The sequence below is a fragment of the Doryrhamphus excisus genome, chromosome 5, assembly GCF_030265055.1.
Source record: "Doryrhamphus excisus isolate RoL2022-K1 chromosome 5, RoL_Dexc_1.0, whole genome shotgun sequence".
NCBI classification, from domain to species: Eukaryota; Metazoa; Chordata; class Actinopteri; order Syngnathiformes; family Syngnathidae; genus Doryrhamphus; species Doryrhamphus excisus.
In genome coordinates, this window is record NC_080470.1 from 8,538,610 (window position 1) to 8,561,227 (window position 22,618).

At 40.9% G+C, this 22,618-nt stretch overlaps 1 protein-coding gene across 6 annotated transcripts; it reads right to left on the reverse strand.

The window, feature by feature from the left end:
• Positions 1–165: 165 nt before the first annotated feature.
• eps15 (epidermal growth factor receptor pathway substrate 15) lies at positions 166–22,025 on the reverse strand. 6 transcript variants are annotated; one of them, XM_058072958.1, is made up of 26 exons: positions 21,902–22,025; positions 19,077–19,118; positions 18,338–18,427; positions 18,211–18,258; positions 18,052–18,147; positions 17,901–17,963; positions 17,250–17,375; positions 16,480–16,539; positions 15,223–15,441; positions 14,871–15,016; positions 14,404–14,560; positions 13,691–13,773; positions 12,677–12,749; positions 11,059–11,220; positions 10,053–10,250; positions 9,429–9,824; positions 9,279–9,359; positions 8,846–9,002; positions 8,714–8,758; positions 8,247–8,644; positions 8,099–8,171; positions 7,951–8,021; positions 7,721–7,856; positions 6,667–6,872; positions 2,590–2,648; positions 166–1,627 (listed from the first exon to the last, which is right to left on the reverse strand). In XM_058072958.1, the coding sequence occupies exons 1-26, from the start codon at positions 21,926–21,928 to the stop codon at positions 1,606–1,608; spliced, it is 3,234 nt and encodes a 1,077-aa protein (XP_057928941.1). In that variant the 5' UTR covers positions 21,929–22,025; the 3' UTR covers positions 166–1,605. The 6 variants fall into 6 exon arrangements, with proteins under 6 accessions (XP_057928941.1, XP_057928940.1, XP_057928939.1 ...); XM_058072957.1 differs by lacking the exon at positions 2,590–2,648 and having other exon boundaries at positions 8,099–8,168; XM_058072956.1 differs by lacking the exon at positions 2,590–2,648.
• Between the last annotated feature and the right edge of the window lie 593 nt (positions 22,026–22,618).

The following is a 22,618-nucleotide window of genomic DNA, read 5'->3' on the forward strand; positions in this document are numbered from 1 at the left end:
CTGTGAATGTTAATGCAAGAAATTAGGCTGCTAACTCATAGTTGTGGCAGTACCTTGCTTCCACTTTTTTTAATGTTAAAAATACCCAACTACCGTCGTCCTTCACGTATCACAGTTATTGTCAATCATAGCTATGTATGAAAATGTGCCCAGAGTGCAATAAAATGGTGTATAAGCTTTCAAATATTTATTCTTCTTCATTTTAGTGCATTACATATTGATCAGAAAAAAGATAAAATGCATTTTATGAGCACACCCGTACGTAGAAATGGTGGTTGCTGGTTGGGAACAGTCTGTACAAATGAAGAGAAATGAGGGAAAGGCAGACGAGACAGGGCATTTTGGAAAGGTGGGATATTCTATAATTAGAAAACAATTTCATTCCATTGAACACATCATTGACTTTATAATATATCTAGAAGTCATATTGCTAAGTGTCAACACTGTCAGGGAGGTATTGGTTTAACAATATGTTTGTTATTGTGGTTGTAGCTGTTTCTACAGAGTAGAAATGATTTATTTGAAGTAAGGCATTTATTTAAGGGGCGTTACTTTGTCTATACAGAATACTTGTGAGGGTGGAGCTTTCTGCTTTCAGTGCCTAGTGACGGCTCAATGGTGAATTGTGAAGCGATTAAATGGATGGATGACACATTGTTTGAGGTACGGCATCTATTATATCACCTTGAGCGCATGCATTTGTGTATGCTTTAGCTTTTAGTACATAGTATGATTTATCGCACATTAAACCCATCACATCAGCGTACATTTAATAACCTAGGCATTTATTTCTTACATACTGAGGAGCTTAAACGAGTAGTACCCAAAAGTCGCTATAAACAGATCTTAACTGATCATTTAAAATGCATTCATGTTAAAAAAAAAAGATGGCATGGGGGGTTGGGGTCACACTTGTTACATCTTAATTTATATCTGAAAATATATAGAATCTTTATGCTACTGCAGTTCATGGATAGTTTACGTTTCCCTCCTACACAATGCTAGGATAAACCATGGCGGTCTATTTATTCTCCTTTAAAGTAAGAACCCGGCATGCACTTCACCTGTCAAGAGAACGCGCCAAGCTCTATTTGTCATCTTGTTTGGAAAATAACGAAATAAAATCCCATTCAGTCATGATGGCTGCTACATTCCAGATATTCCACTTTGAGACACCCGCTTCTGCACATTTGAGAATACTAAGAATGATTAGTGACTGACTGTAGTGAGTTAGTGGATAAAGCTCTAGCGTATGAGTTGAGGTTTAATAATAAGTTACATTCTGGAGAAATAAAAAGGGACATGACTTGACAAGCTGTGTTTCCCTGTTCATCTGCTCCATCGCGGTTCCCCTAAATGGATGTAAAAGACACCGCCATGCCAGTCTTGAGGGCAACATTGGTTTTAGGTCCCCACTTTCGCTTTGGTGCTTAAAACAGGCCACCTGTGGCTGTGCCGTGGGTTTTCTGGAAGCCCCCCACGCCCCTCAGGAGAGTTCAGACTTGCTGAGAGCAATGGCCAACTCCAGGTCTTCCTGTTCCTGCTGGGTGAGCCTGGCTAGACGCTCCTTTTCCTCTCTTTCGCTCTCGCGCTTTACCCACTCGATCATGTCTTCCTCCGTTGGGTACTGCACACACACACACACACACACACATAAGTGGGCACATGAGTGTGTATGATTGTTTCTTAAAGATTGTTAAAGCTAACATGTACTCTTGTCATGAGAAGTGCGTACTCAACACCACGAGTGAATAAACACACAACTGAAGTCATGCAAATCCATTTAAATGGATCAAAGATGAAAATATTGTCTGCGGGCATGTGATCAGTGAGGAGAAAGGAATGAAAGAAAAAATGGAATGGAGTAGTGTACATGATATGAGTGTATGTCAGCAGCTAATAGTAATAAACAAACGGGTTCACATGCACAGTAATAATAATGACTATACTGTATAGAATATGAAATATAGCTACTTATTTTTTCATAGTACATACATGGTCATGGGAAAAATTTGGACACCCAGAGTGTCATTTGTTGTGCATGTAATACTGATGTTTTAAGTTTTACAATTAAAAAAAATGTAACTTATGGGAAATTTGCAGCCAAGTCCCTTGACAAACATGTTTTTCATAAAATTCTAAATACAAAACCTGTACATCGTACAAGTGTATTCAAGAGTCAAATTGCATGTTCATTCATTCATTCATTTTCTACCGCTTATCATCACGAGGGTCGCGGGGGGTGCTGGAGCCTATCCCAGCTGTCTTCGGGCGACAGGCGGGGTACCCTGGACCGGTCACCAGCCAATCACAGCGCACATATAGACAAACAACCATTCACACTCACATTCATACCTATGGACAATTTGGAGTCGCCAATTAACCTAGCATGATTTTGGAATGTGGGAGGAAACCGGAGTACCCGGATAAAACCACACAGAGATGGCCGAGGGTGGAATTGAACCCTGGTCTCCTAGCTGTGAGGTCTGTGCGCTAACCACTAGAGCACCGTGTTGCCCAAATTGCATATTGAGTAGGATAAATTTGAACATGTTGGCAGGTCTGCAGTAACATGAAAGTACATCCTACCTCTCACGCCTCCCCTGACAGTTCACCGTGCCCCGCCCCATTACTTGAGAAGCACTGGGCTAAACACAATAAAAGGTACAGTGAATTGGTTTTGGGTATCCGTGTGAGAAATTTCAAGTCAATCTGACTAATCAAGTCACAGTTTGGGGTTTAACAACAGCACCACCCTGTGGCGTATTTGTCAGAATGGTAGTAGCGTATATTGACAGATTAACAATGAATATGTTTAAATCTAAAATAGTGTAACCCTAAATTCCTCACACATGCCAGCTTTCTTCTGAAATTCTTCATACAATGCAAAAGCGATAGGTAAGAGCCGCATTTTCTATTTGTTTGTCAATCAATAATGCAGTGCTACTAAAGGCGAAACTAACGGTTCCCCGTTTTAGTTTCAGCACATCATATTACAGTTGACACCTGCCTCAACAGAGCAGACGAAGCAGAACGCTACATCTATGAGGGTTTGTCCTGGCTGAATGATGTTTATCATGGTTCATAGCAAGCATTCATTCATTCATTTTCTACCGCTTTTTCCTCACAAGGGTCGCGGGGGTGCTGGAGCCTATCCCAGCTGTCTTTGAGGCTGAGAGGCGGGGTACACCCTGGACTGGTCGCCACCCAATCACAGGGCACATATAGACAAACAACCATTCACACTCACATTCATACCTATGGACAATTTGGAATCGCCAATCAACCTAGCATGTTTTTGGAATGTGGGAGGAAACCGGAGTACCTGGAGAAAACCCACGCATGCACGGGGAGAACTCCCCACAGAGATGGCCGAGGGTGGAATCTGGAAACCTGGTCTCCTAGCTGTGAGGTCTGGGCGCAAACCACTCGACCACCGTGCCGCCCTTATAGCAAGCATTGATTCTCAAAGAGTGGTACTAACACCACGGTTGGTATATGGGCTCCATCTGGTGGTATTTGGGAACATCAGCAATGTTTTCAAACAAAACAGAAATATTACATACTGTACATGTAAATGTACTAGAGCTTTGTTTCTTCAGTTTGCTGTTCATTTTAAGGCCTGATACCACTAAAGGTACATTTGGACAAGTTTTTTTGGCAGTACTAGGACATAGCTATTAGTGGCTGTGAATATTTTCATTCATCCAGGTCACATGGCATCTATATTAGAGCGGAGGCCTACGTATATTTAAGAAATATGGTGCTTGCTCGCTGCAGGTCAATATAAAAACAAAGTAGTGCATAGGGAATGATCGCATAGCAAGGATTTTTAATTGGAGGATGTTTTGTTTTGGTTGTGACGTTCATGCAGTTGCAGACAGATTTGATGCAAATAGAAATCAAAGGTGATGCCCTTGATTTTAACATTTTATTTACATAACTAATTGGTATGGGGACACACATGCACACACAAACACACATATACGTGTGTGTGTGTATACATACTGCATATATGTATACATGGAAAATTTGACATTTCTCATTAATTGTATAGCCACCTAAGACATGAGCTCTTATTTGTTATTCACTTTTAATATCTCCTTGCCGTTTGCAGTGATGTTTAGATTTAAATTTCACGCAAAAAAAATCAGACCTGCGTAACTGCAAAACTATTTTGCCGCTGAAGACAACAGTGCAAAAGCAAAACAAGCACACAGTTTTGCTCCTTTGACTGTTGACATAGACAGTATGACTTGTTTAAGTGCTGTAAATAAAAAAAATATTATATGTGACATGATATGACGTGGGGCACTAACATCACTGGACTGGATCTGTGTCATCTGCTAGTCTTGAGTTGTCATGGTCACGGTGCTCCCAGAAGGCCACTTCTAGTCAAACATGATAGTCTTCTTTGGTGGACTACATTTAATGTAGTAGCCAGCTGTTGGCTAAAGCCTGATCCTAGAACTGTATTATCATGTTTAGCAGATGTCTTTTGGACCTCCAGTCTGAACAACAGACATCAGCTACAGGTTTATTGTCATACCACTTCACCCCACACATTGTGCTATCCTCAGTGGTATGACTCAGACAATGTCTGAGTCATCAGCTACATCCTGCTGTGTCTGAGTGCAACCACCGGGTGTGCGTGACCAGGCAACCGCATAATCTGAACAATATCAATCATACTCATAATAGAAGTTTACGTCCCTTTCAGACCTGTGGGATTGGGTCTTCACACCCACTACTGTAACGTTGTTTGTTTCTTTTGGCTTTTTCCTGATTACGGAGTCGGCCACAGATGATCTTTTTTGTCTTGTAAATGAGCATCAGGCCCATGTTGAGCAAAATCTTAGCTTTGTTATACAAGCAACAGAAATGAGATGTCCATGCATTTGGTCGTAGGAGGTAAAAGGAAACTTTTTTTTTTGCAGTTTTGGAACCAGTGCAACCCTCTGTCACTCCCTCGTGATGAAACTGTAGTAATTCTACACTCGATCAAACTTACTTAAGATTTTTTAGATCAAAACAAAATTGCTGCATATGACTTTTATCCAAACATGATAATACAGTCTCTTTTGGAAATTCACTACTTTCTGGTTCCGCTGTCGAAGCAAAATGGGAACTGTAATTCTTTTACCGTCGACATAAAACTAATCTAAAACCCAATATTGTAGATCATGTCATCTTGTGAGCTGATTGTACTGTGACACCCCTAATACACACGCGTATAGACACTTCTGATCAAAATTTCAAGACCAGTTGAAAAGGCAAAAAGAAGAAATGCCAGCGAGACTATTTTTAATTTATTGTAAACAAGCATTCAGGCGAAATAGGCAGTTCATCAGCTGATCAAAAGTTTAAGATTAAGACCATAGCTAAAAAAAAACACACAAAAAAACCCCCAAAACCCCCCTTCAAAAATTGGTTTGTTTCCAGAAGGCTAGTGGGAAAGATCAGATTGTGAAGATGGCTTCTCAGAGGGCATCCACTGTCTGGAACTGATGTCCTTTTGCAAGGACTTGCCATCCTTTCCCAAATGTTCTGAATTTGATTTAGATAAGTGATGGACAGGACGGTCCAAAAGAATGACACTATTCCTCTGGAAGAAGTAATTTGTCAGGCGGGAAGAGTCAGTCCCACACAGACGAGGGGGCTTCAGTTATAAGGGAAGCCCCCTGCAACATCACCACATTGCAAGCCACCATTTCACGCCCCTGCACAATCTGAAGCATCATTGTTTCCCTGATTATGATAACACCCCCGAAAGTGTGTCGTTTCAGGTGCAATCTTCTCATCATGGTAGTAGTGTTGGAAGCCATCGGGACTGCCAAGGTAACATTTCATGGTGACATTTTTTTGGATCTACCACTTGACTTTGAAGAGGCTTTGCTTATGCAGTGCAATCTTTTGACCGCGTTCAAAGAGAGAAACCTTTTTTTGCCTTTGCCACTGTGCCATCAAGAAACCATGACAGTGTAAATACTTGGCAGAAAATGGCATAGAATATTTGAAGAGTTTGGATTTTAACGGCCGTGATCTCTGACCTATTTGCAATAAACTGCTCACTGCCCGACGTCTTCTATTTGCATTTTGAAGCTCTGCCTAGCACCTCCTAAAGATCAAACAGTGCAAAATGTAAAATTGAAAAAAAAACTGGTCTTAAAATTTTGGTGTGTAAAATAGATATTATATATATACAGATATATACACGCATGCACACACAAAAATAGACAGCGAGAGGACTAGGTCAAGGGTCAATGGGTGCATGCAGGTATATCATGCAATCTAAGAGGGACTGCAAATAAGGAAGCCATACATCATACGCTGAAAAAGATATGCACCATTACAAAAAGAACTGACTGTAAAACTCCATTAATACCCCCTCACTGCACTTGACGGAAATATGACATGGACCTCAAGACATGAGGAGAATTAAAAAGGTGTGAATTAAAACATTTCATTTAATTATGCACTCTGTAATAGTGTGCTGAGTGATAAAAATATAATTATCATTAAATATTAGTTTCCAGACAAGCAGTGGATGGAGGCATTGGGGAAAGACTGAGCAGAAATTAAAACAAAAGGACAGGAGAGGAGAGAAGGGTGTGTCTACTCAAACTCAGGTGGAGGTGAGGGAGAGCGAGAGAGGGCGATGCTCACTTTGTCAAAGCTGGCAAATCGGTCAGCTTCCTGTATTTGCTGACGAGGAGGGGAAGAAGGGGCGAAGGGGTCGGCTACAGGATCCTTGGCAGGCAGGGAGGAGGAGGAGGAAGAGGAGGAGAACTCTCCAGAGGTCTGTGGGAGGAAGTGCCCTCGTCGATGGAAGGAGTCCGAGGACTCGGTTCTGGAGAGGGAGGATCTCTTACCTGCACGGAAGCAATGAGAAAGGTAAATTGCACAGAAGAACTGTTCAACTATTTGTCTAAAATATGAAAGAAAAGCTGACCTTTAACTCTGTCAGAGTTTTAGTTCGTGATATTAACAACAATACTAGTAAATTCTAAATGTAATAAAATATGTTTTCCTAAAAAGTGTTATTGTGTTTACTTTAGTTACTTGTAAAAACATTTTCAAAACAAAACACTGGCATCTAGCATGCCCAAACCAATTTTGAGGTCATTAACAAGAACCATTCCACAGTCTTTTCTGAAAATTTTGGTTCTATCTTAGTGGGGGTTTAATTTTTTTTGGTGTTTTAAGTGGTTCAATTGGCCTTAAAATTCTGATCCAGAGTGTGTATACACATGTATGCATTTATGTGTAAATACATTTGTTTATTAGGGGTGTCATGATACTCATGAAACGAGGCGGTAAACGATATTCGGTTCCCAAAACGAGATGATATTTTAACATTATGTTTAAGAAAACTACAAAAAGAAAATATTGTATTGGATAAACATTCATTTTTCACACACAGTCATTTTTTAAATATAATTTTGGAATGGTTTATAACTTTTCATGAATGACGATGTACAACTTTTTTGACTGAAAAAAAGTCATTTTTCATGTGGTTTTGAGATTAATTGTTCTGTGTCATGTTATTTTGACGGGACAGCAAATTTACACTCCTATCAAAGCTGTACCAGACTACATTACTTTTGAGTCATTTCTACAGAGTTGTCATGTTAAAACACAAAATATTTGCAGAAATGTGAGGGGTGTACTCACTTTTGTGAGATATTGTATATCTCCATTCAAAAAACCTGGTACTGACCTGGAGGTGGAGGGGGTGGTCTCGTTGGTGTACCCGTTTTGGGAGGCAGTGCTGGGGGAACATCAGAACTAGCGGACTGGCTGTCGTCCTGGTACAAGTTCTTATTGTTGATGCCAAATTGATCAGGGCCATTTGACTGGTACATTAAAACACACACGTGACATGATTCAAAATGTTTCATTGTCAAACTCCACATAGATGGCCGAGGATGGGGGGGGGGGGGGTAATACCTTAGCAAGGTCACTGAAGTCTGCAAAGCCTCCTCCAAATGAATCATTCCCAAACACAGCAGCAAATGGATCTAAAATATAAAATATAGAGGGATACAATCACATTATTGATACTTTACTGTATTGGGTATTTTGGTATTGGTCCTACCTGGGTCTGAGTTGGCATTCACTGTGGTACCACCTGGAGCAAAAGGGTCATTGCCTGCTGCTGTGGTGTCCTTCTAAGAAGAGTAAATACGTCACAAATGTCAACTAAACTCATACTGTACATCCTGCAAGTCTCAGAGTGAACTCACCAATGCCAGCCCAGTAGTGGGCGGCGAACAGTTAAATGGATCTGTCCCTCCATACTGAGATCCAAATGGATCCGTCTCACTGGCAGAGTTGGTCTTGTGGGCGAACGGGTCCGATTCAGCTGTAGTGTTGACTTCTGAGTTGAATGGGTCTGTGGCTGGCAGAGTTGCATTAGTGGGTTGCGAAGTGAAAGGGTCCGGTTCTACCGTCGGTGCTCGGGCAGGATCCTTGTGTTTGGCCGCAAATAGGTCCGGCTCTGGCACACCAGTAGTTGTACCAAATGGGTCAGTAGAGCTAGAAAAGAGGTCTTCTGGGGGCAAGTGGCTGCTGGTGGTTTGTGTGAAGAAATCATCAGCAGCGAAGGGGTCTGATCCTTTAAAAGGATCTCCTCCAAATGGATCTGATTCAGCAAAATCATTATTATGATTTGTTCCACTGGTGTTCCTGCTCATCAACTTTGACGGCTCACCTGCAGTATCTGGCTTTCCAAACAGATCATCTTTGAAAGGATCATCTACAAAACAAATATGACAATATCAAACCTGCACCACCACCGCCAACATACAGATTAGCCACATGTCAAGGATTTAATGGGGCTCACTATCTGTGAACGGGTCTGAATGGAAGAAGTCCATCTCAGGTGGACTGGGTGGTGCTGGCACGGAACGAGGAGGGCCAACTTGTGTTGGAAATGATGATGTGCCGATTTCTGGGGATTCGCCAGCTTTCTGTTCGACCTCTGGCTCTGGTGATGCGACCTATTTCCCAGTGACAATAACTAATGAACCTTGTTTTCCAACAGTCTTTGTTGTATAGTACTACAATATTTAACAGAACTTTTTTTGGTCCAAAAAGGTCCATCTCGATTTGCTGGTACTGTCCATTTATGTTCATATTTCTACAGCTGTCTACAAAGGCAGCAAACTTGAATAAATTGCACAACATAAAGTCTACAATATATAAAATCTTATTGATTGAAATATTAGCTTCATAAAATGCCACTTGATGCTATATCAGCCATTTTCTTTATTTACCTTTGATGGGTTGGCTTTAGATGACGGCACCATATCATCTTGGACTTCTGAGGAGATGTCAGGTGAAGGACTGCTGTGTTCCTGGAGATGTCAAAGAAGATGTGTTACTATGACATTTAGATGTCTTGCTGACGGAAGAATGTTTCATACGTTAACAGCTTTTTCTTGTGACTTGGTGAGGGTGTACATCTCAGATGAGGCTAGACTAGTATAGAGGTCATCCAAGGCATCAGGTTTCAGTTTTTCCTCTTCTGGTGTCTTGGGGCGCTTGCCCTCTTTGTCTTCGTGTTTTTCTTCATTCACTGTGAGTTCTGAGAGTTCTTTCTGATTGGGTGAGCCAGAAGTTGATTCTTCTTCCTTTAGCTCTTTAGGTTGATCCTCCTGGAAGAGGTCCTGCTGAAAAGGATCCCCGTGATGCAGCTCTGGCGTGGGCCCTGTTGATCCATTGACCATGACTGGGGAGTTGTCTTCCAGAGCTCTCTTCCAGCTCAGCTGAGCGGACACAGACCTCTCCTCCACCTGAAGGTCGTTCAGTTTCTGTTGGACCTAAACAGCAGAGGATGGTATATACTTTTTTCCACAGAGGGGAGAAATGTATTTATGTATTTAAAGCCAAAGCTTTGTGTCCCATTTTTATGTGTTTATATTTATTTCTACAATATGCCATAAGCCAATAATAAAGAAGTCATGGGATACAAATGGCCCCTGGGCCGCACTTTGGACATCTCTGGTATATGAAAAGCAAAATGAATAACAATTTTGTTTCAATCTGACCTGTGAAACTTGTGTGAAAGAGTCCCGCACAGATTCCTGCAAAGGTGTAAGTTGCTCCTGGGCAGCTTGCACCTTCTCCTGTAGTCTTCTGCTCTCCTCCTGCAGAGCGAGGAGCTCCTCTCTAGCTTGGACTAACTCCTCCTCATACTGACATATCCTCTGTTCCTGCTCCTCGTGCTCCGACTGCAGCGATGAAATCTGAGAAAGTCCAAGAATATAAGCCCTTTTTCAAGAACAATTTTAAACATAAAAAGATAAACTGTATCTTAATAAGAAATATTTTCAATATTGATGAAATAGGCGAAAAGATGTATGCCTTAGCTGGTGGACAGTTGATTGATCACCAGCATCTTAAAATTAGCATTATTACGCCTCATCTGTTTGCTTACAAGCTTTGAGAGTTAGGCTGCGGAAAAAACACTGGAACGCAAACAAAATCACTAGAACCCAAACATAAGACATGTCTGAGCTGCCAACATTTGGTATTTGCAGTGTGGGCATTGGCAATTAAAAACAAAAAAAAAAAACATTATTGATGTTTCCTGGGCCCATGTAAGTGTGAGATGGGTTTAAAGCTAATGTACATGTCATTGTGCATGTAATATATCACTACATTGATGAACAGATGCGTTATAGTCCACCAATCAGCTGTGGTTGCTTTTTCAGGCTCGGACAGAATGCACATGACAGATGGTGAATTTTTTAATTGCAGGATGGAATGTTTTCTAACACCGGTGTGGGGGTGTGCACATGCCCTTCTATTTACATCAATGCAGTACTGGTGTTCTTTGAAAACGCAGGCTAACAACCCAACAATGATGTTGAATATGTTATTGCTGAAGTAAGTCACTTTAATATAATGTATATCCTATTTTGTTGGAATTTTGTTGGTGGTCAAAAAAGTGCAGAAACTAAAATATGCTATTTGCCGATATAATAATATCTATGATACTACTTAGCCTACTATGTTTTCAGGGAGGTGACGAGAGCGTTCTGCCAGACCCACCAGTTGGGTCTCTTGGCTGGTCTGCTTGCGGAGGTGAGCCAGTTGCTCCTCCAGAGAGCCCTTCTGTTGGTCCAGGTCCTCCAAGGCATCCTGGATCTTCTGACGCTGAGTCTGGAGCTTCTGCAACTCCTCGCTCTCTTTGGCCACCTCATCCTGCAGGTCCTGTGGGTATCAAGATAAAAAATATATTATTTTCTGTATGTAAATTAAAAATATAAGCAAATTAATTTTGTTAGAGAAAAGGAAAGAATAAAGTTTGTAAAATATAGTATGTTTACTGTATGTATGGTGCTGTAATAGACCAGATAAGAAAAGTGACTACTGGTTCTCTCGACAATACTGCCAGTACACACAGAGAAGAAAAGTGTTCATATTTGCAGTTAAACTTGATTTGACATTTAAAGTGACTAATTTGCGAAGTGGAAGTGGCAACAGGGACTTTCACATTGACTTTCTAAAATTAAAACAGACCAGCAACTGAACTTTAGTTGTACGATATTAACTGCACTATGTGGCTAAATCCATGTGTTTTTAAAAGTGCTCATGACACCAAAGTATATTTTGTTAATTGTGCCGTGCATAATAACACTGGCAAGCATATTTCCTGTGTTGTGTGTGTGCTTGAATGTTGACATATTTATTCTCCCTTTACTTTTTTCAGCACTGAAAACAATCATGTCTGAGGTTGGAGGAGAGAAACCTCTGTCCCGGATTTATGGTAGTGGTTTAACTCATCTTGAACATGCACACAAATTACACCGGAGCATGTAACATAACAAAATTCACAGTTAGGCATGTCCCAAAAGAAGAAGAAGAAAAAGAAGAAGCAAAGCTAACTTAATGCTATGCCTCATCCGTTCCACATGAGTTGCAGGGCATTTATTTCACCTCCTGTATTGAATACGGTGTTTTCATATTGTTGTGGTGCATTTTTTACAATTGATTTACTGTTTTTTTTTTTTAAATAATGCCCTCTTTTTGTGGGGCAGGCTTTTGCTCCAACGCTCGCTCGCACGGTACTTCGGCATTATCCCACAGTTCACAATGGCAATGCATGTCCTTTTGAAGACTAGTTCACACACATTGACAAACTGTTTATGCACTTGGCACATAATTCCTGATGAAATTATCTTATGTAAATATATATTGTATGTATCATTGTGAAGAGGCAGCTATGGTATGGTTACCAACGTCTGAGGCGCCCTCTGCTGGGCAAAATGTGAATATCAGATCAGGATCCCATTATGAATACATCTCAGAACCCAACCCGATGTGTGATAGATCTCTGGCCTAAACATGAACAAATATCTTAAATGTGTTGGATTGAGAAAGCCTCACATCCCTGAGTGAGATGATTTACTGGCTCTCTAGACGGTCATCTCCCAAAATAGTGGCCATTGATGAGGCCCAGACCATGTAGACGCATCACAACACCACCAGCCTCCATAGCACTATTGATGTTCTTCACAAAGCATCTCAGGTAACTCATAATCTATTTCAGTGTTTTTACTTCAAACAAAGCAGCCATTTAAGCCTTTTCTGTATTGAACACAGCAGAAATAAGTACACCAAAAAAACAAAAATCTACATTTAATAAAAACAGCGAATGCCATCATACCTGGACCTCACTGTTGCGCTCACTGATAGCCTCCTCCTTCTCCTTGATCTCCTCTTCCACTGTGGTTTTCTCCCTGGGGGTCCAGCACAACAGATTAGCCACTAAGGACAACGAGGGTAAATTCCCAAGACCACCAGACCACAGCCAGCTCTCTGTTGAAGCCCCAACACCCTGCTGTGCCTGAGCAGCCGCTTCCACCTGCTCTCCCTTGACAACCATGGCCACTCAAATCAAAGCCACGGCTATGAGTGTGTATGATGGAAAAGCAAATTAGGCCGAGGCTCTGAATGCCGAGGATGAAGACTGGGAGAAGTCAGTGTGTGCTCGATCTGTCGACTATGTGGGAGAGAAGAAGTAATAAGCAGATGGCTGACGTGTGAAGGGAGGAGGATGTGAGGGAGGAGAGCTCTTCTGCATTACCGAAGCATCTTGCATCCATCGCTTGCTGTCTCTATGCCTCATGTAGCGCATCATTACATAGACATTTTGACTAATAAAATACAATCAAAAATCTGTATGAAAAATGTTGTTGTGGAGAGATGTTTTTAATGTTTTGCCCTTTCATGTAGTAACTAAATAAGAATCACATTAAAACTGAAGGTTTAACACAGCAGCAATTAAATAAACAAATTAACTTATGTTATGTTGAACCAATACAAGAGCAATAAATAACGCAGCACAACTTTCATCTCCATCGTCTCTATTTTTGGATCTTCCATCTGCTCTCACGTCAGAATATTTTTCCACTGACAAATCTACAGATACAGTCACCAGTACCATCCTTCTCATCCTCACTCCAGGCTGCTGCCACATGAAGAAGAAGTTAGAAACGTGTAAGTGCAACAGATGCAAACATGCTCCCACTTTCCCCAAAATACTAGAAATAAATGAAAATTGCACGTGTTATGATCTGCATCCTGAAATTATACTCTTAGACATTATGCTTTTCAAAGGTTACAAAAACTGACCTATGTTGCCAGTGTTGATGTTTTGTGAGAATAAAACAAATGTTACCTTTGTAGTTCAACAATCTCGTTGCTAAGCGAGTCCAGCTCCTTAATGGCAGAGAAGTCAGCTGCCAGGTTGGCCATGTTGTTCTGGAGCAAATGAAGTAGAAAGTGACAAATGAAATGGAGAACACAGATGAGTTCAAGCTACTCTTGCCACGGAAGCTGCAGATTCTAATAGTTAAAATCATAACAATCAATCAACCACAATGATGGTGTTCACGAAACGTCGCACAAGACAATCAACGGGATGGCATTACATGAGGGAAACAATTTGGAGAGTACAAACTCACTCAGTGGGGGCCGGTTCCATTTGCATGTGAACAATGCAGAGAGTAAAAATGTAAAGTGCAGAAAGGGCGGAAGAAAAACAATGAGAGCAAAGGAAAAAGACAAGCCAAAAGGCATATACCTACATGCAAAGCAAGAGCAGCAGTTAAGAATGCATGGTTTTAGAGAAGCACCTAATGCGAACGTGCAATATTATTTAACAGAGGACACCAAAGGACAGGGTTCGGGTCTCCGATCTTTGACACTATAATAAATGTACACCAGCACTAAAGTTCACTACAATGGAAAGGGATATCCTATATCTCCGCTTAGTGATCATTTTGATGTTTACAATAAGTGTTGCTTGCTTAATGAAATATGTGAGTGAAAATGTAAAATAGACAACAAAAATGATTTCCGGGAATCTGGTAATCAATGGGCATATCTCACCTGTTTGATGTTCTGTCTGTCTGTGGGAGGGATCATCTCCGGCAGGAGGCTTTGCGGTGGGTCCAGGCCTCTCGTCAGCTTCTGATTGATCAGATGGAGCGCCAGGGCAAACTGCTCTCGGGTCAGTTTTCCAATGTCGCCAATGTCACAAAGCTCCCTGATAGGAAAACAATGGCACGCAGGTTACACAACAGACTAACGATTCACACCCCACGGTTGTTAAACAGAGCAGACCAACACAGCAAGACAAAAGCTAATTAGGGAAAATCTATAGCATGTTTTTCCTCATCTAGACACACAACAGTGCAATTTCAGTTTCCCATTCAGAGACATATTGATTTCAGATACAAATTTCTGTTAAATTACATTTTTTAAAAAGAGGCCACGCTACTTAAAACGACTCAACCCGATATTAAAAACCTGACAATAACTAAAAAGAATACTAATAATATAAAAGTCTCTCTCACCAGATGCGTGCAAGTGTAGCAGAAGGCAGACCAGTTTTGAGGAAGATATCTCTGACTTCAGGTCCGGACACGAGCCCATCCATGTCTCCGTCTGTCTTGCTGAAGAGTTCATCATATTTGGCCTTGTCCGCTGCTGACACCACCCACTGAGCAGACACCAAAACATGCATTTCAACAGCATCTCCACATGACGACTAATGCATACATATAAAAATAATATACCTTCACATTCCCTTTGGTCTGCTTCTTTTGAAAAACACATTTCACTACCCAGTTTGAAATCATTTTAAAAGCAACAATAACATGCTAAACATTTGGGAGGCTGCAAAGGATGGTGTGGCAGTGTACTCACAGGGGCGGCTGTTGGCGTCGGGGCGGGTTTAGGGGGAGGGGGCATGGTCTTAGAGCCAGCATGGGAGGTGCGACTGTCTTTGACGGACGGGGGCGAGGGTAACAAGGGCATCACAGGAGGCACAGAGGGTTTTTTCCTCTTGGAGGGGGGAATCAGGGGAGGCGGAAGGGACATGGGAACAGATTCTCCTTCCAGAGCTCTGTAGACCAGATACATGGCCTGGAAGAGCAGGAGATTGGCAATTTAATACATCTGACAATTATTGTTATAGGAAAATTGCATTTTGCAAATTGTTCACAATCCTTATGTGAAACTTGACCACGTCTTTCCCTTTTCTGTGCATTCTAGAGAGAGGAAAAACAGTTTGCATGAGGGCGCTAACAATGCACGCCATGGGACACACCTACTTTGACTATAAAGCCCTCTGGTTTGTATATAGGTCAGGTATGTAAATAGAACATAGTTGGCATTTTTTGGACTTTTTTTTTTAAATTGCTCTATAGTCGAATTAGGTGGGGCCCGTTATGTGCATAGATTTTTTTTGCCGTTTTTCTCTCTTTAAAACTCACAGAAAAGAGTGTCAGATATTTGACTTCAAATTACACTTTTTAAAATTATTAATTATGAGACAAACACCACTGGCTATGAATATGTTCAAGAAATGTCTATTGTATATTTGCCACAATTCCAAGTTAATTTTTCTAAAACTGAAAGAGGAATAAGATGACTGGCATTCATGGCTCTCACTCACCGATTTCTCTGTTAACGTGTGCACATTACGCAAAAGCAGTCTCAGAGATGCAAACAACACTTTGGAGTCCTTGTGTGGTTATGATGGGTTACACAGTCAATGATAGCTAACATTAGTAGATAAACTTAACCAAATCACTATCATCAGCTGACAACAACCTTAATAAAAGTGCGTGTGTGTTACATGTTGGCCAAGCTTACAATGCAGCAGGGAAAGGGTGGGCGAAATACATTTGAAAGTTAGCAGCCCTCAAGCAATACATAACCAATGCACACGGCGCCTTTAAATAGCACATGAAACATCACTGTGTCACTTTTCGTGCTCCTATAAGAACAGCAGTATTGCAGTATGTTCCCGACCTTATTTAGCTACATGACAGTTGCAAACCATTAGAAACAGATATCAGAATTGATAAATAACAGTGTCAATGGAAACAGGGCATCATTATCTTTCAGGCAGAATATAGACCACATAGGATCAGGAATGAAAAGAGATAACATTCTTACCACAGAGAATTCATCTCTGTCCAACATGCCATCTCTGTCAATGTCACTGAGCTCCCACACCTTGAAATAAATCAAAAAGCAAATTATGTAGTCAAATATGCATCATCACAAAACTTCCGTATTTGATGTATGTGCTTGATCACAAGTACCATCTTTCACTTCTACATGAACCCCATTTGGGTGTCACAATACACTCAGCTCAAAAGACGAGACAATACACGGTATTTTGGCTTTAAGAGATCAAGAAAAGATAGTCGTGTATTTTCGAAAAATAAGCTACCAAGGTATCAGCTTCTAATACGTTTTGAAGTCTTATGCAATGATCATGTGTTGATCTGACAAATCTTAAGTAAGTTTGATTAAGTCTCAACCACCCAAGCACACGAGTGACATGGGGAAACCCTGAGTGCGAGGTTGGATCGCAAGGTTTATAGTACACGCAAAGTACTTAATGCGCGGTTCCAATCCTGCCTCGAAGAGTACCGCTAGCATATGACGTGTATTATCATTCACAGTAGCAATGTCATACCTCAGTCTGGTAGACTTCTAGCTGTCCTGTTCTCACCAGACAGCTTTTCTCTAAAGGAGAAACATCGGCACGTTTTAATCTCGCGAGATCTTGTGACACGCCTAAACCCCACTACATCCTTTGCTAACCATTTGGTCTCATCGGTTTGTTTTCTTGTGATATGCAAATTACAAATATTTATCTTCCTAATTTCAAAAACAAATTTCCTTTGACATTGCTTGGAGTTGCAGGCACCTCATACCCGGCCAAGAATGTCCACTGGCAGTTTGGAGTTGAGCAGGACGGGCTTGACTTTGTCTCCAGTTAGCATGCCACCTACTGGACCAAGGCTGTCAAAGATGGAGTCAAACTTCAGCTTCTCTTCAGGCTGATGGGGAAACAAAATGAGAAAGGAGGAAAGTTTTCCACATTTTCTGTATTGGGTACTATTTGTGAAGATGACATATTACATTTTGAGGCAAAGGAAGCAGACGTATACAGTTATTATATTGGGTTCTAATAGTGTTAACTGCTTTATCTACCACTGGATGCGCTTCAACATGTTTGTAATAAAATCCATAATACACTTGAGCATACTGTTGTTTACAATGAATTCATTAGCGGTCTCCCAACCCTGGGGCATGACCATTGTCTCTCGAGACAGAAGGATGCCTACCATTTATTCATGCTGACTGTGCAGTTTGCTCCTTACCGCTATTACAACATTAGTTTTATTGTGCAATCTACTTGATCATGTGGTCAAACAGAGTTGTTTTGTAATTGTATAAAATACACAAGTTTTCAAAACCAACAAGCACATCTGCATTAAAAAAATGATAAATTTCAAATAGATTGGCTGCATTATTCTGATTGGATTTATTGAATATAAAAGCAAAATGTATAAATGCTTTACCTTGACCACCCAGGGGAGATCATTGGCTGCCCCCCCAGCTAACAGTGGGCTGTTTGTTTCATGCTTGGAACAAAATACAACTTTTATTCATCTTGATTTAAATAATCAGCAACATAAATATTATGATGGATGCAAAGCAGCAGAGACTTACAAATTTGGGGGGTGGAACAGCCACATTAAGGCTCTTGAGTGCCACCTCCAGGCCATTCTGAGCACACGCCACCAAGCGCAGTGCGATGAAAAATTGCTGTAGGACAAACAAATGTTCATAAGAAGTGTGTGGAAAAACACTTAGACTGGGATTTTATACCTGTTTGTTGAGAAAACCTTTGCCTTCTGAGTCGGCCAGATCCCAGATCTATGGAGGACATTTAGACTCCATCAACATCAAACAACATAGCACAATTTCTCTGTTGGTTTCAGGAGTCTTTGCTTACCTTGCCCAGAACAAGATCCGCAAGGCCCGACCTCTTCAGGAACAAAGCTGCGTCTGCTGCGGCAACCTTCCCGCTGCCCCTCGGATCAACCTGTGGACACAAACGTCACAGATATAAACCTTAGGATAGGATAGGACCTTAGGATCTTTTTAGCCAATTGATTGAGCAGCAGTGGTTGAACTAAATAAAAGTACAACCAAATAAATAAATGTGGACACCCCTTTGAGAGGTGGGAGCCTGTAAAATCAATACATTGAAATCAATTTTGACAGTAAAAGCAAAGCTCTTTACTTCTACGTCTGTTAGTATCCTTTCATGAGGGTCACAGCCAGCCCACTATAACCATGTTGACCAGCACGCTGCATTATTAATTCATAGACCGTCTTCCTGTATGGGAAGCAATAAGAAGAGCTGCAACATGACCATGAAGCTGCCACCACATTAGGTAGACGTGCACAATCTATAGAGCTGTGCAAAAATAAAGACATTCACACTAGTTGTATATACATATTTGTGGTCACCCTACTTGGTTGAAAAAAGATCCAATTGTGATGCAGTGCAGTCTCACACAATAATAAACATACAGTATTGAAAGCAGTATTACCTTTGTGCAGATTTTTTTGTTACAAAGCTTGTATTGGGGCGCCTTAAATTTAAAAATGACATCCACATTTTTTGTACATGTTCTGGTGTCCAGAAATCAGGACTTTAGAACTGTAATAATGACATATTTGCATACCTGCCGGTAGTACTTGTCGTAAATGGGATTTCCACTGGAGAGCTGCAGCAGAAGAAAAAGTCACATTTATTTTTATCAACACTGTCTACTCAAAGGATTTGTTAAATGTTCAATCCACCTGAAAACTGAATTTACTACACACAGACAAGGCATCTTATACCCTAATGTTCTTTACTATATTCGCTGGTGTCACCAAGAAAACACCATAGTTTGTCTATTGAGGTAGGGATTGTGATAATTGCGTAAAGAAAAGCCATGTTGAACCTGTTTTGCAAACAAAGAACACTCACTTGTCAATGCAAACAGCTTTAAAAGGCTGCAGGTCTTATTTCTGCAGGCAAAGAGGGTGCAGCAACAACATTGGCAGAGATTAATTGCTCCATAAGTCTAATATCAAAGGCCCCAAGATTGTCATAATTTGACTTAAATGTCAGCAAAATACAGCTCTGAACGTGTACAAAGTCATGGCATTCAAAAGGCAGTTATACATGAAGTGATACAAAATGTTGCTGATTATGTCAGAAAGTCCCCTATTGTGAGTAGGTGGTCCATGACTTCCAGCGACTCTGAAAAGTTTGGGAACAACTGCTGTACATCAACATAAAATCTTATAATAGCCAAAATAAGATTCGATACAAAGTACAAACCTACTAAATTCACAAAAACAGCCTACCAATTTCAATTAGTCATATTTATTAGCTATTGAAAAGGTCCATCTTCAGCCTCGGAGTACTTACACATAGCTCAAAAACAAATGCTGACGCAAACACTTGCATATATCTTCATTTCACTTTCAAACGCTCTATAATAGTCTGTTAAATCCTGGTGGACATGTGGATTAACAGTTGCCTCTATCTACAAATGCAACCTACATGATCTATATGTTCCCTAAAACCTCCAAAAACATGCATGTTCGGTTAATTGCAGATGGACTCTAAATTGTCCATAGGTATGAATGTGAGTGTGAATGGTTGTTTGTCTATATGTGCCCTCTGATTGGCTGGCGACCAGTCCAGGGTGTACCCGCTTCTTGCCCAAAGTCAGCTGGGCTAGGCTCCAGCATGTCCTCACGAAAATGAGGACAATTCAGCAAACGTACCCTTATGTCATATCCTCTTTAAACTACCCCCTTTCCTCTTTCAGTATATCTGACTGTCCACAGCGGGGGCGGACGGGAAGACAGTCAGCATTTCCTTTTTCATATAGCTCAATTGTTGCTGTTCTCTAAAAATGAGCAGGTGCAGCACGGAACAACTTACCAGCTTGCAAAGTGCTTAAAAAAAGTTTTGAAATGACTCCGCAGGCCAAGATCTGCTGGATCTGGACTAGCGATAACTAACTGCCCATACTTATCTCTTGATGGCTGCTTCATTGCTGTAGACAATAGTGTGCCAGGAACTAATTGTGGCTGCAACACAGTGCGCATTGTACTTGATGTTAACTTATTCAACACTCATTAAAGATGGCCGATGTAACAGCCCATACCAAGGGTTGTTCGTCAAAGCCCACATGCAGCCCATGAAAGCCCAAATGCACAGTGGACTCGTTTATTGGACTTTATTGCACAAGCTGTTGTTAGTTTTTTTTTATTTTGGAAGAAAATTTGTACTCAATTTAAAATGTTTCTCTATGGAAAAAGGTTTGGGGTCTCCAATATATGGCTCATGAGCAACCTCATTCATTAACTGCATAAACTCTGGGAGTGTAATGGTACATTCAATATAGTCACATGTCTATTCCGTGGATATCTACAGGGCAGCCATTGGAGAGCTGGAATCACAGCTAGCAATGGTGCCAAAAGAAGACAGACCTTGAAACTCCTAATCCTGTTTGGGACTTACTACAAATGCAATAATAAATGTTTACACCATGACTATTTTGTTTTTTAGTATTGAAAAATTAAAGAGTAGTACTTAATGAAGAATTACCTTAGTAGTTTGCACTATAATTGCACCAGAAATGAACTAACCAGGACACAATGCTAATGAATAAATAAGTACAAGTAGCTCACGTCTCCTTTCATTTTGTCAAAGTAAAAAGTCAAGTTAGAGATCCCTGCTGTAGTCAAATAGTGGAACGTGTCCACTTGAAGATTGTTTAGTTGTAGCAATGAAGCCATTCAAGTGTTCACACTCTCAGCTCCTCTCCTGTGTTGTTAGAGTCAACAGTGACTCAGGTGACAAGGGTAACCTAGTAGTGACACCTGCCTTTCAGCTGATAAATAACTTATTACATTTTGTGTATGCTAACAGTCACTTTGACCAATGTCATAAAGGCACCAAGCTAGGAATTGTTCATATAGTAACAGCGAAAAGGTTGTCGCTAAGCGAAGGTACATCAATAACATTAATGTTACTTATCAGAGGCGTTCACTGTCCAGGAAAGTGACAGTTAATCCCAACCACAACCACACATGTGCATGTCACATTAACGCCTCTCGCACCGCAAACACGCAAGGTGGTAGAATTCTGAGGCATTTTCAAACGACACACAACCAAGCTTGGTAAGGATACACCCCTTATCGAAAATACAATAAAACGAGTCAAAAACGAGCCAACAATGCACACAAACTAGCAGTCAGTTAGCTAGCATGCTAGCTAGCTAGCTAGCTACGCCCTTACAGTCCCCAAAGAGATTAGGCAGAAACTTTTCCCAGTCACAACCAAGCACTGTCAACTTCCCCCTCTGAAACAGCAACATAGCAGACGTAAACACTCTATTCTCCCGCAGGAGGTCTCTTTGTTTGTCGAAGAGTCCCCAACCGGGCAAGACGGTGGACATGAATCTCTGTCTGTCGTTAAAAGAGAGTTGTAAGAGAGTGTTACCTGAGTCAGAGTCAGAGAGGCGGCCATAGTCCTTCTGCTGCTGCCTTCACGCTGCCTGCCTGATACACACTCACACACAGGCCGCCACAAAACCTGGAACTGGATTTCCTGGACTTCCTGGAGTCCCCGACGTAGGGGAGTCCACACACATTAGAGCCGAAACTCGCAACTCATTGTTAGAAGTAGATATATGGAGTCAAAAGTGTTTTTATACAATCAAACTAAATTTGAAGGCAAAAATCAAAACCTAGAAAAATTATTTCAACATATTGTTCTCATAAAACTACAGTAATTATATGCATTCCCGAAAGTTTTGTTTTGTTCAGGGCACATCCGACCTGTAGGAGGCCTTGGGGAAGACCCAGGACACATTGGAGAGACTATGTCTCTAAATTGGCCTGGGATAGAATTGATAGAAGATGAATGGATCGAAAAGTTTGGATTAAACACACCAATTTTGTGTGTGTTGTGTGTTGCTGGAAAGAGAATAGAATCCAAATATCGGCAGAATTGTAACTTAATTTATTATGTTTTGTGTAACTTTGTTATTTTTACCATCGGCTTTATACAGCCACATTTTTCATGCAAATATTTTGACCTTTTTGGTCACATGTGTGACGTCCTAAAATCACTTGTCCTTCCGGATAACGCTAATAACACATATTATGCTTTTATTATTATTAAACGTGTTGTCCATGCAAAATAAATCGTTGATAT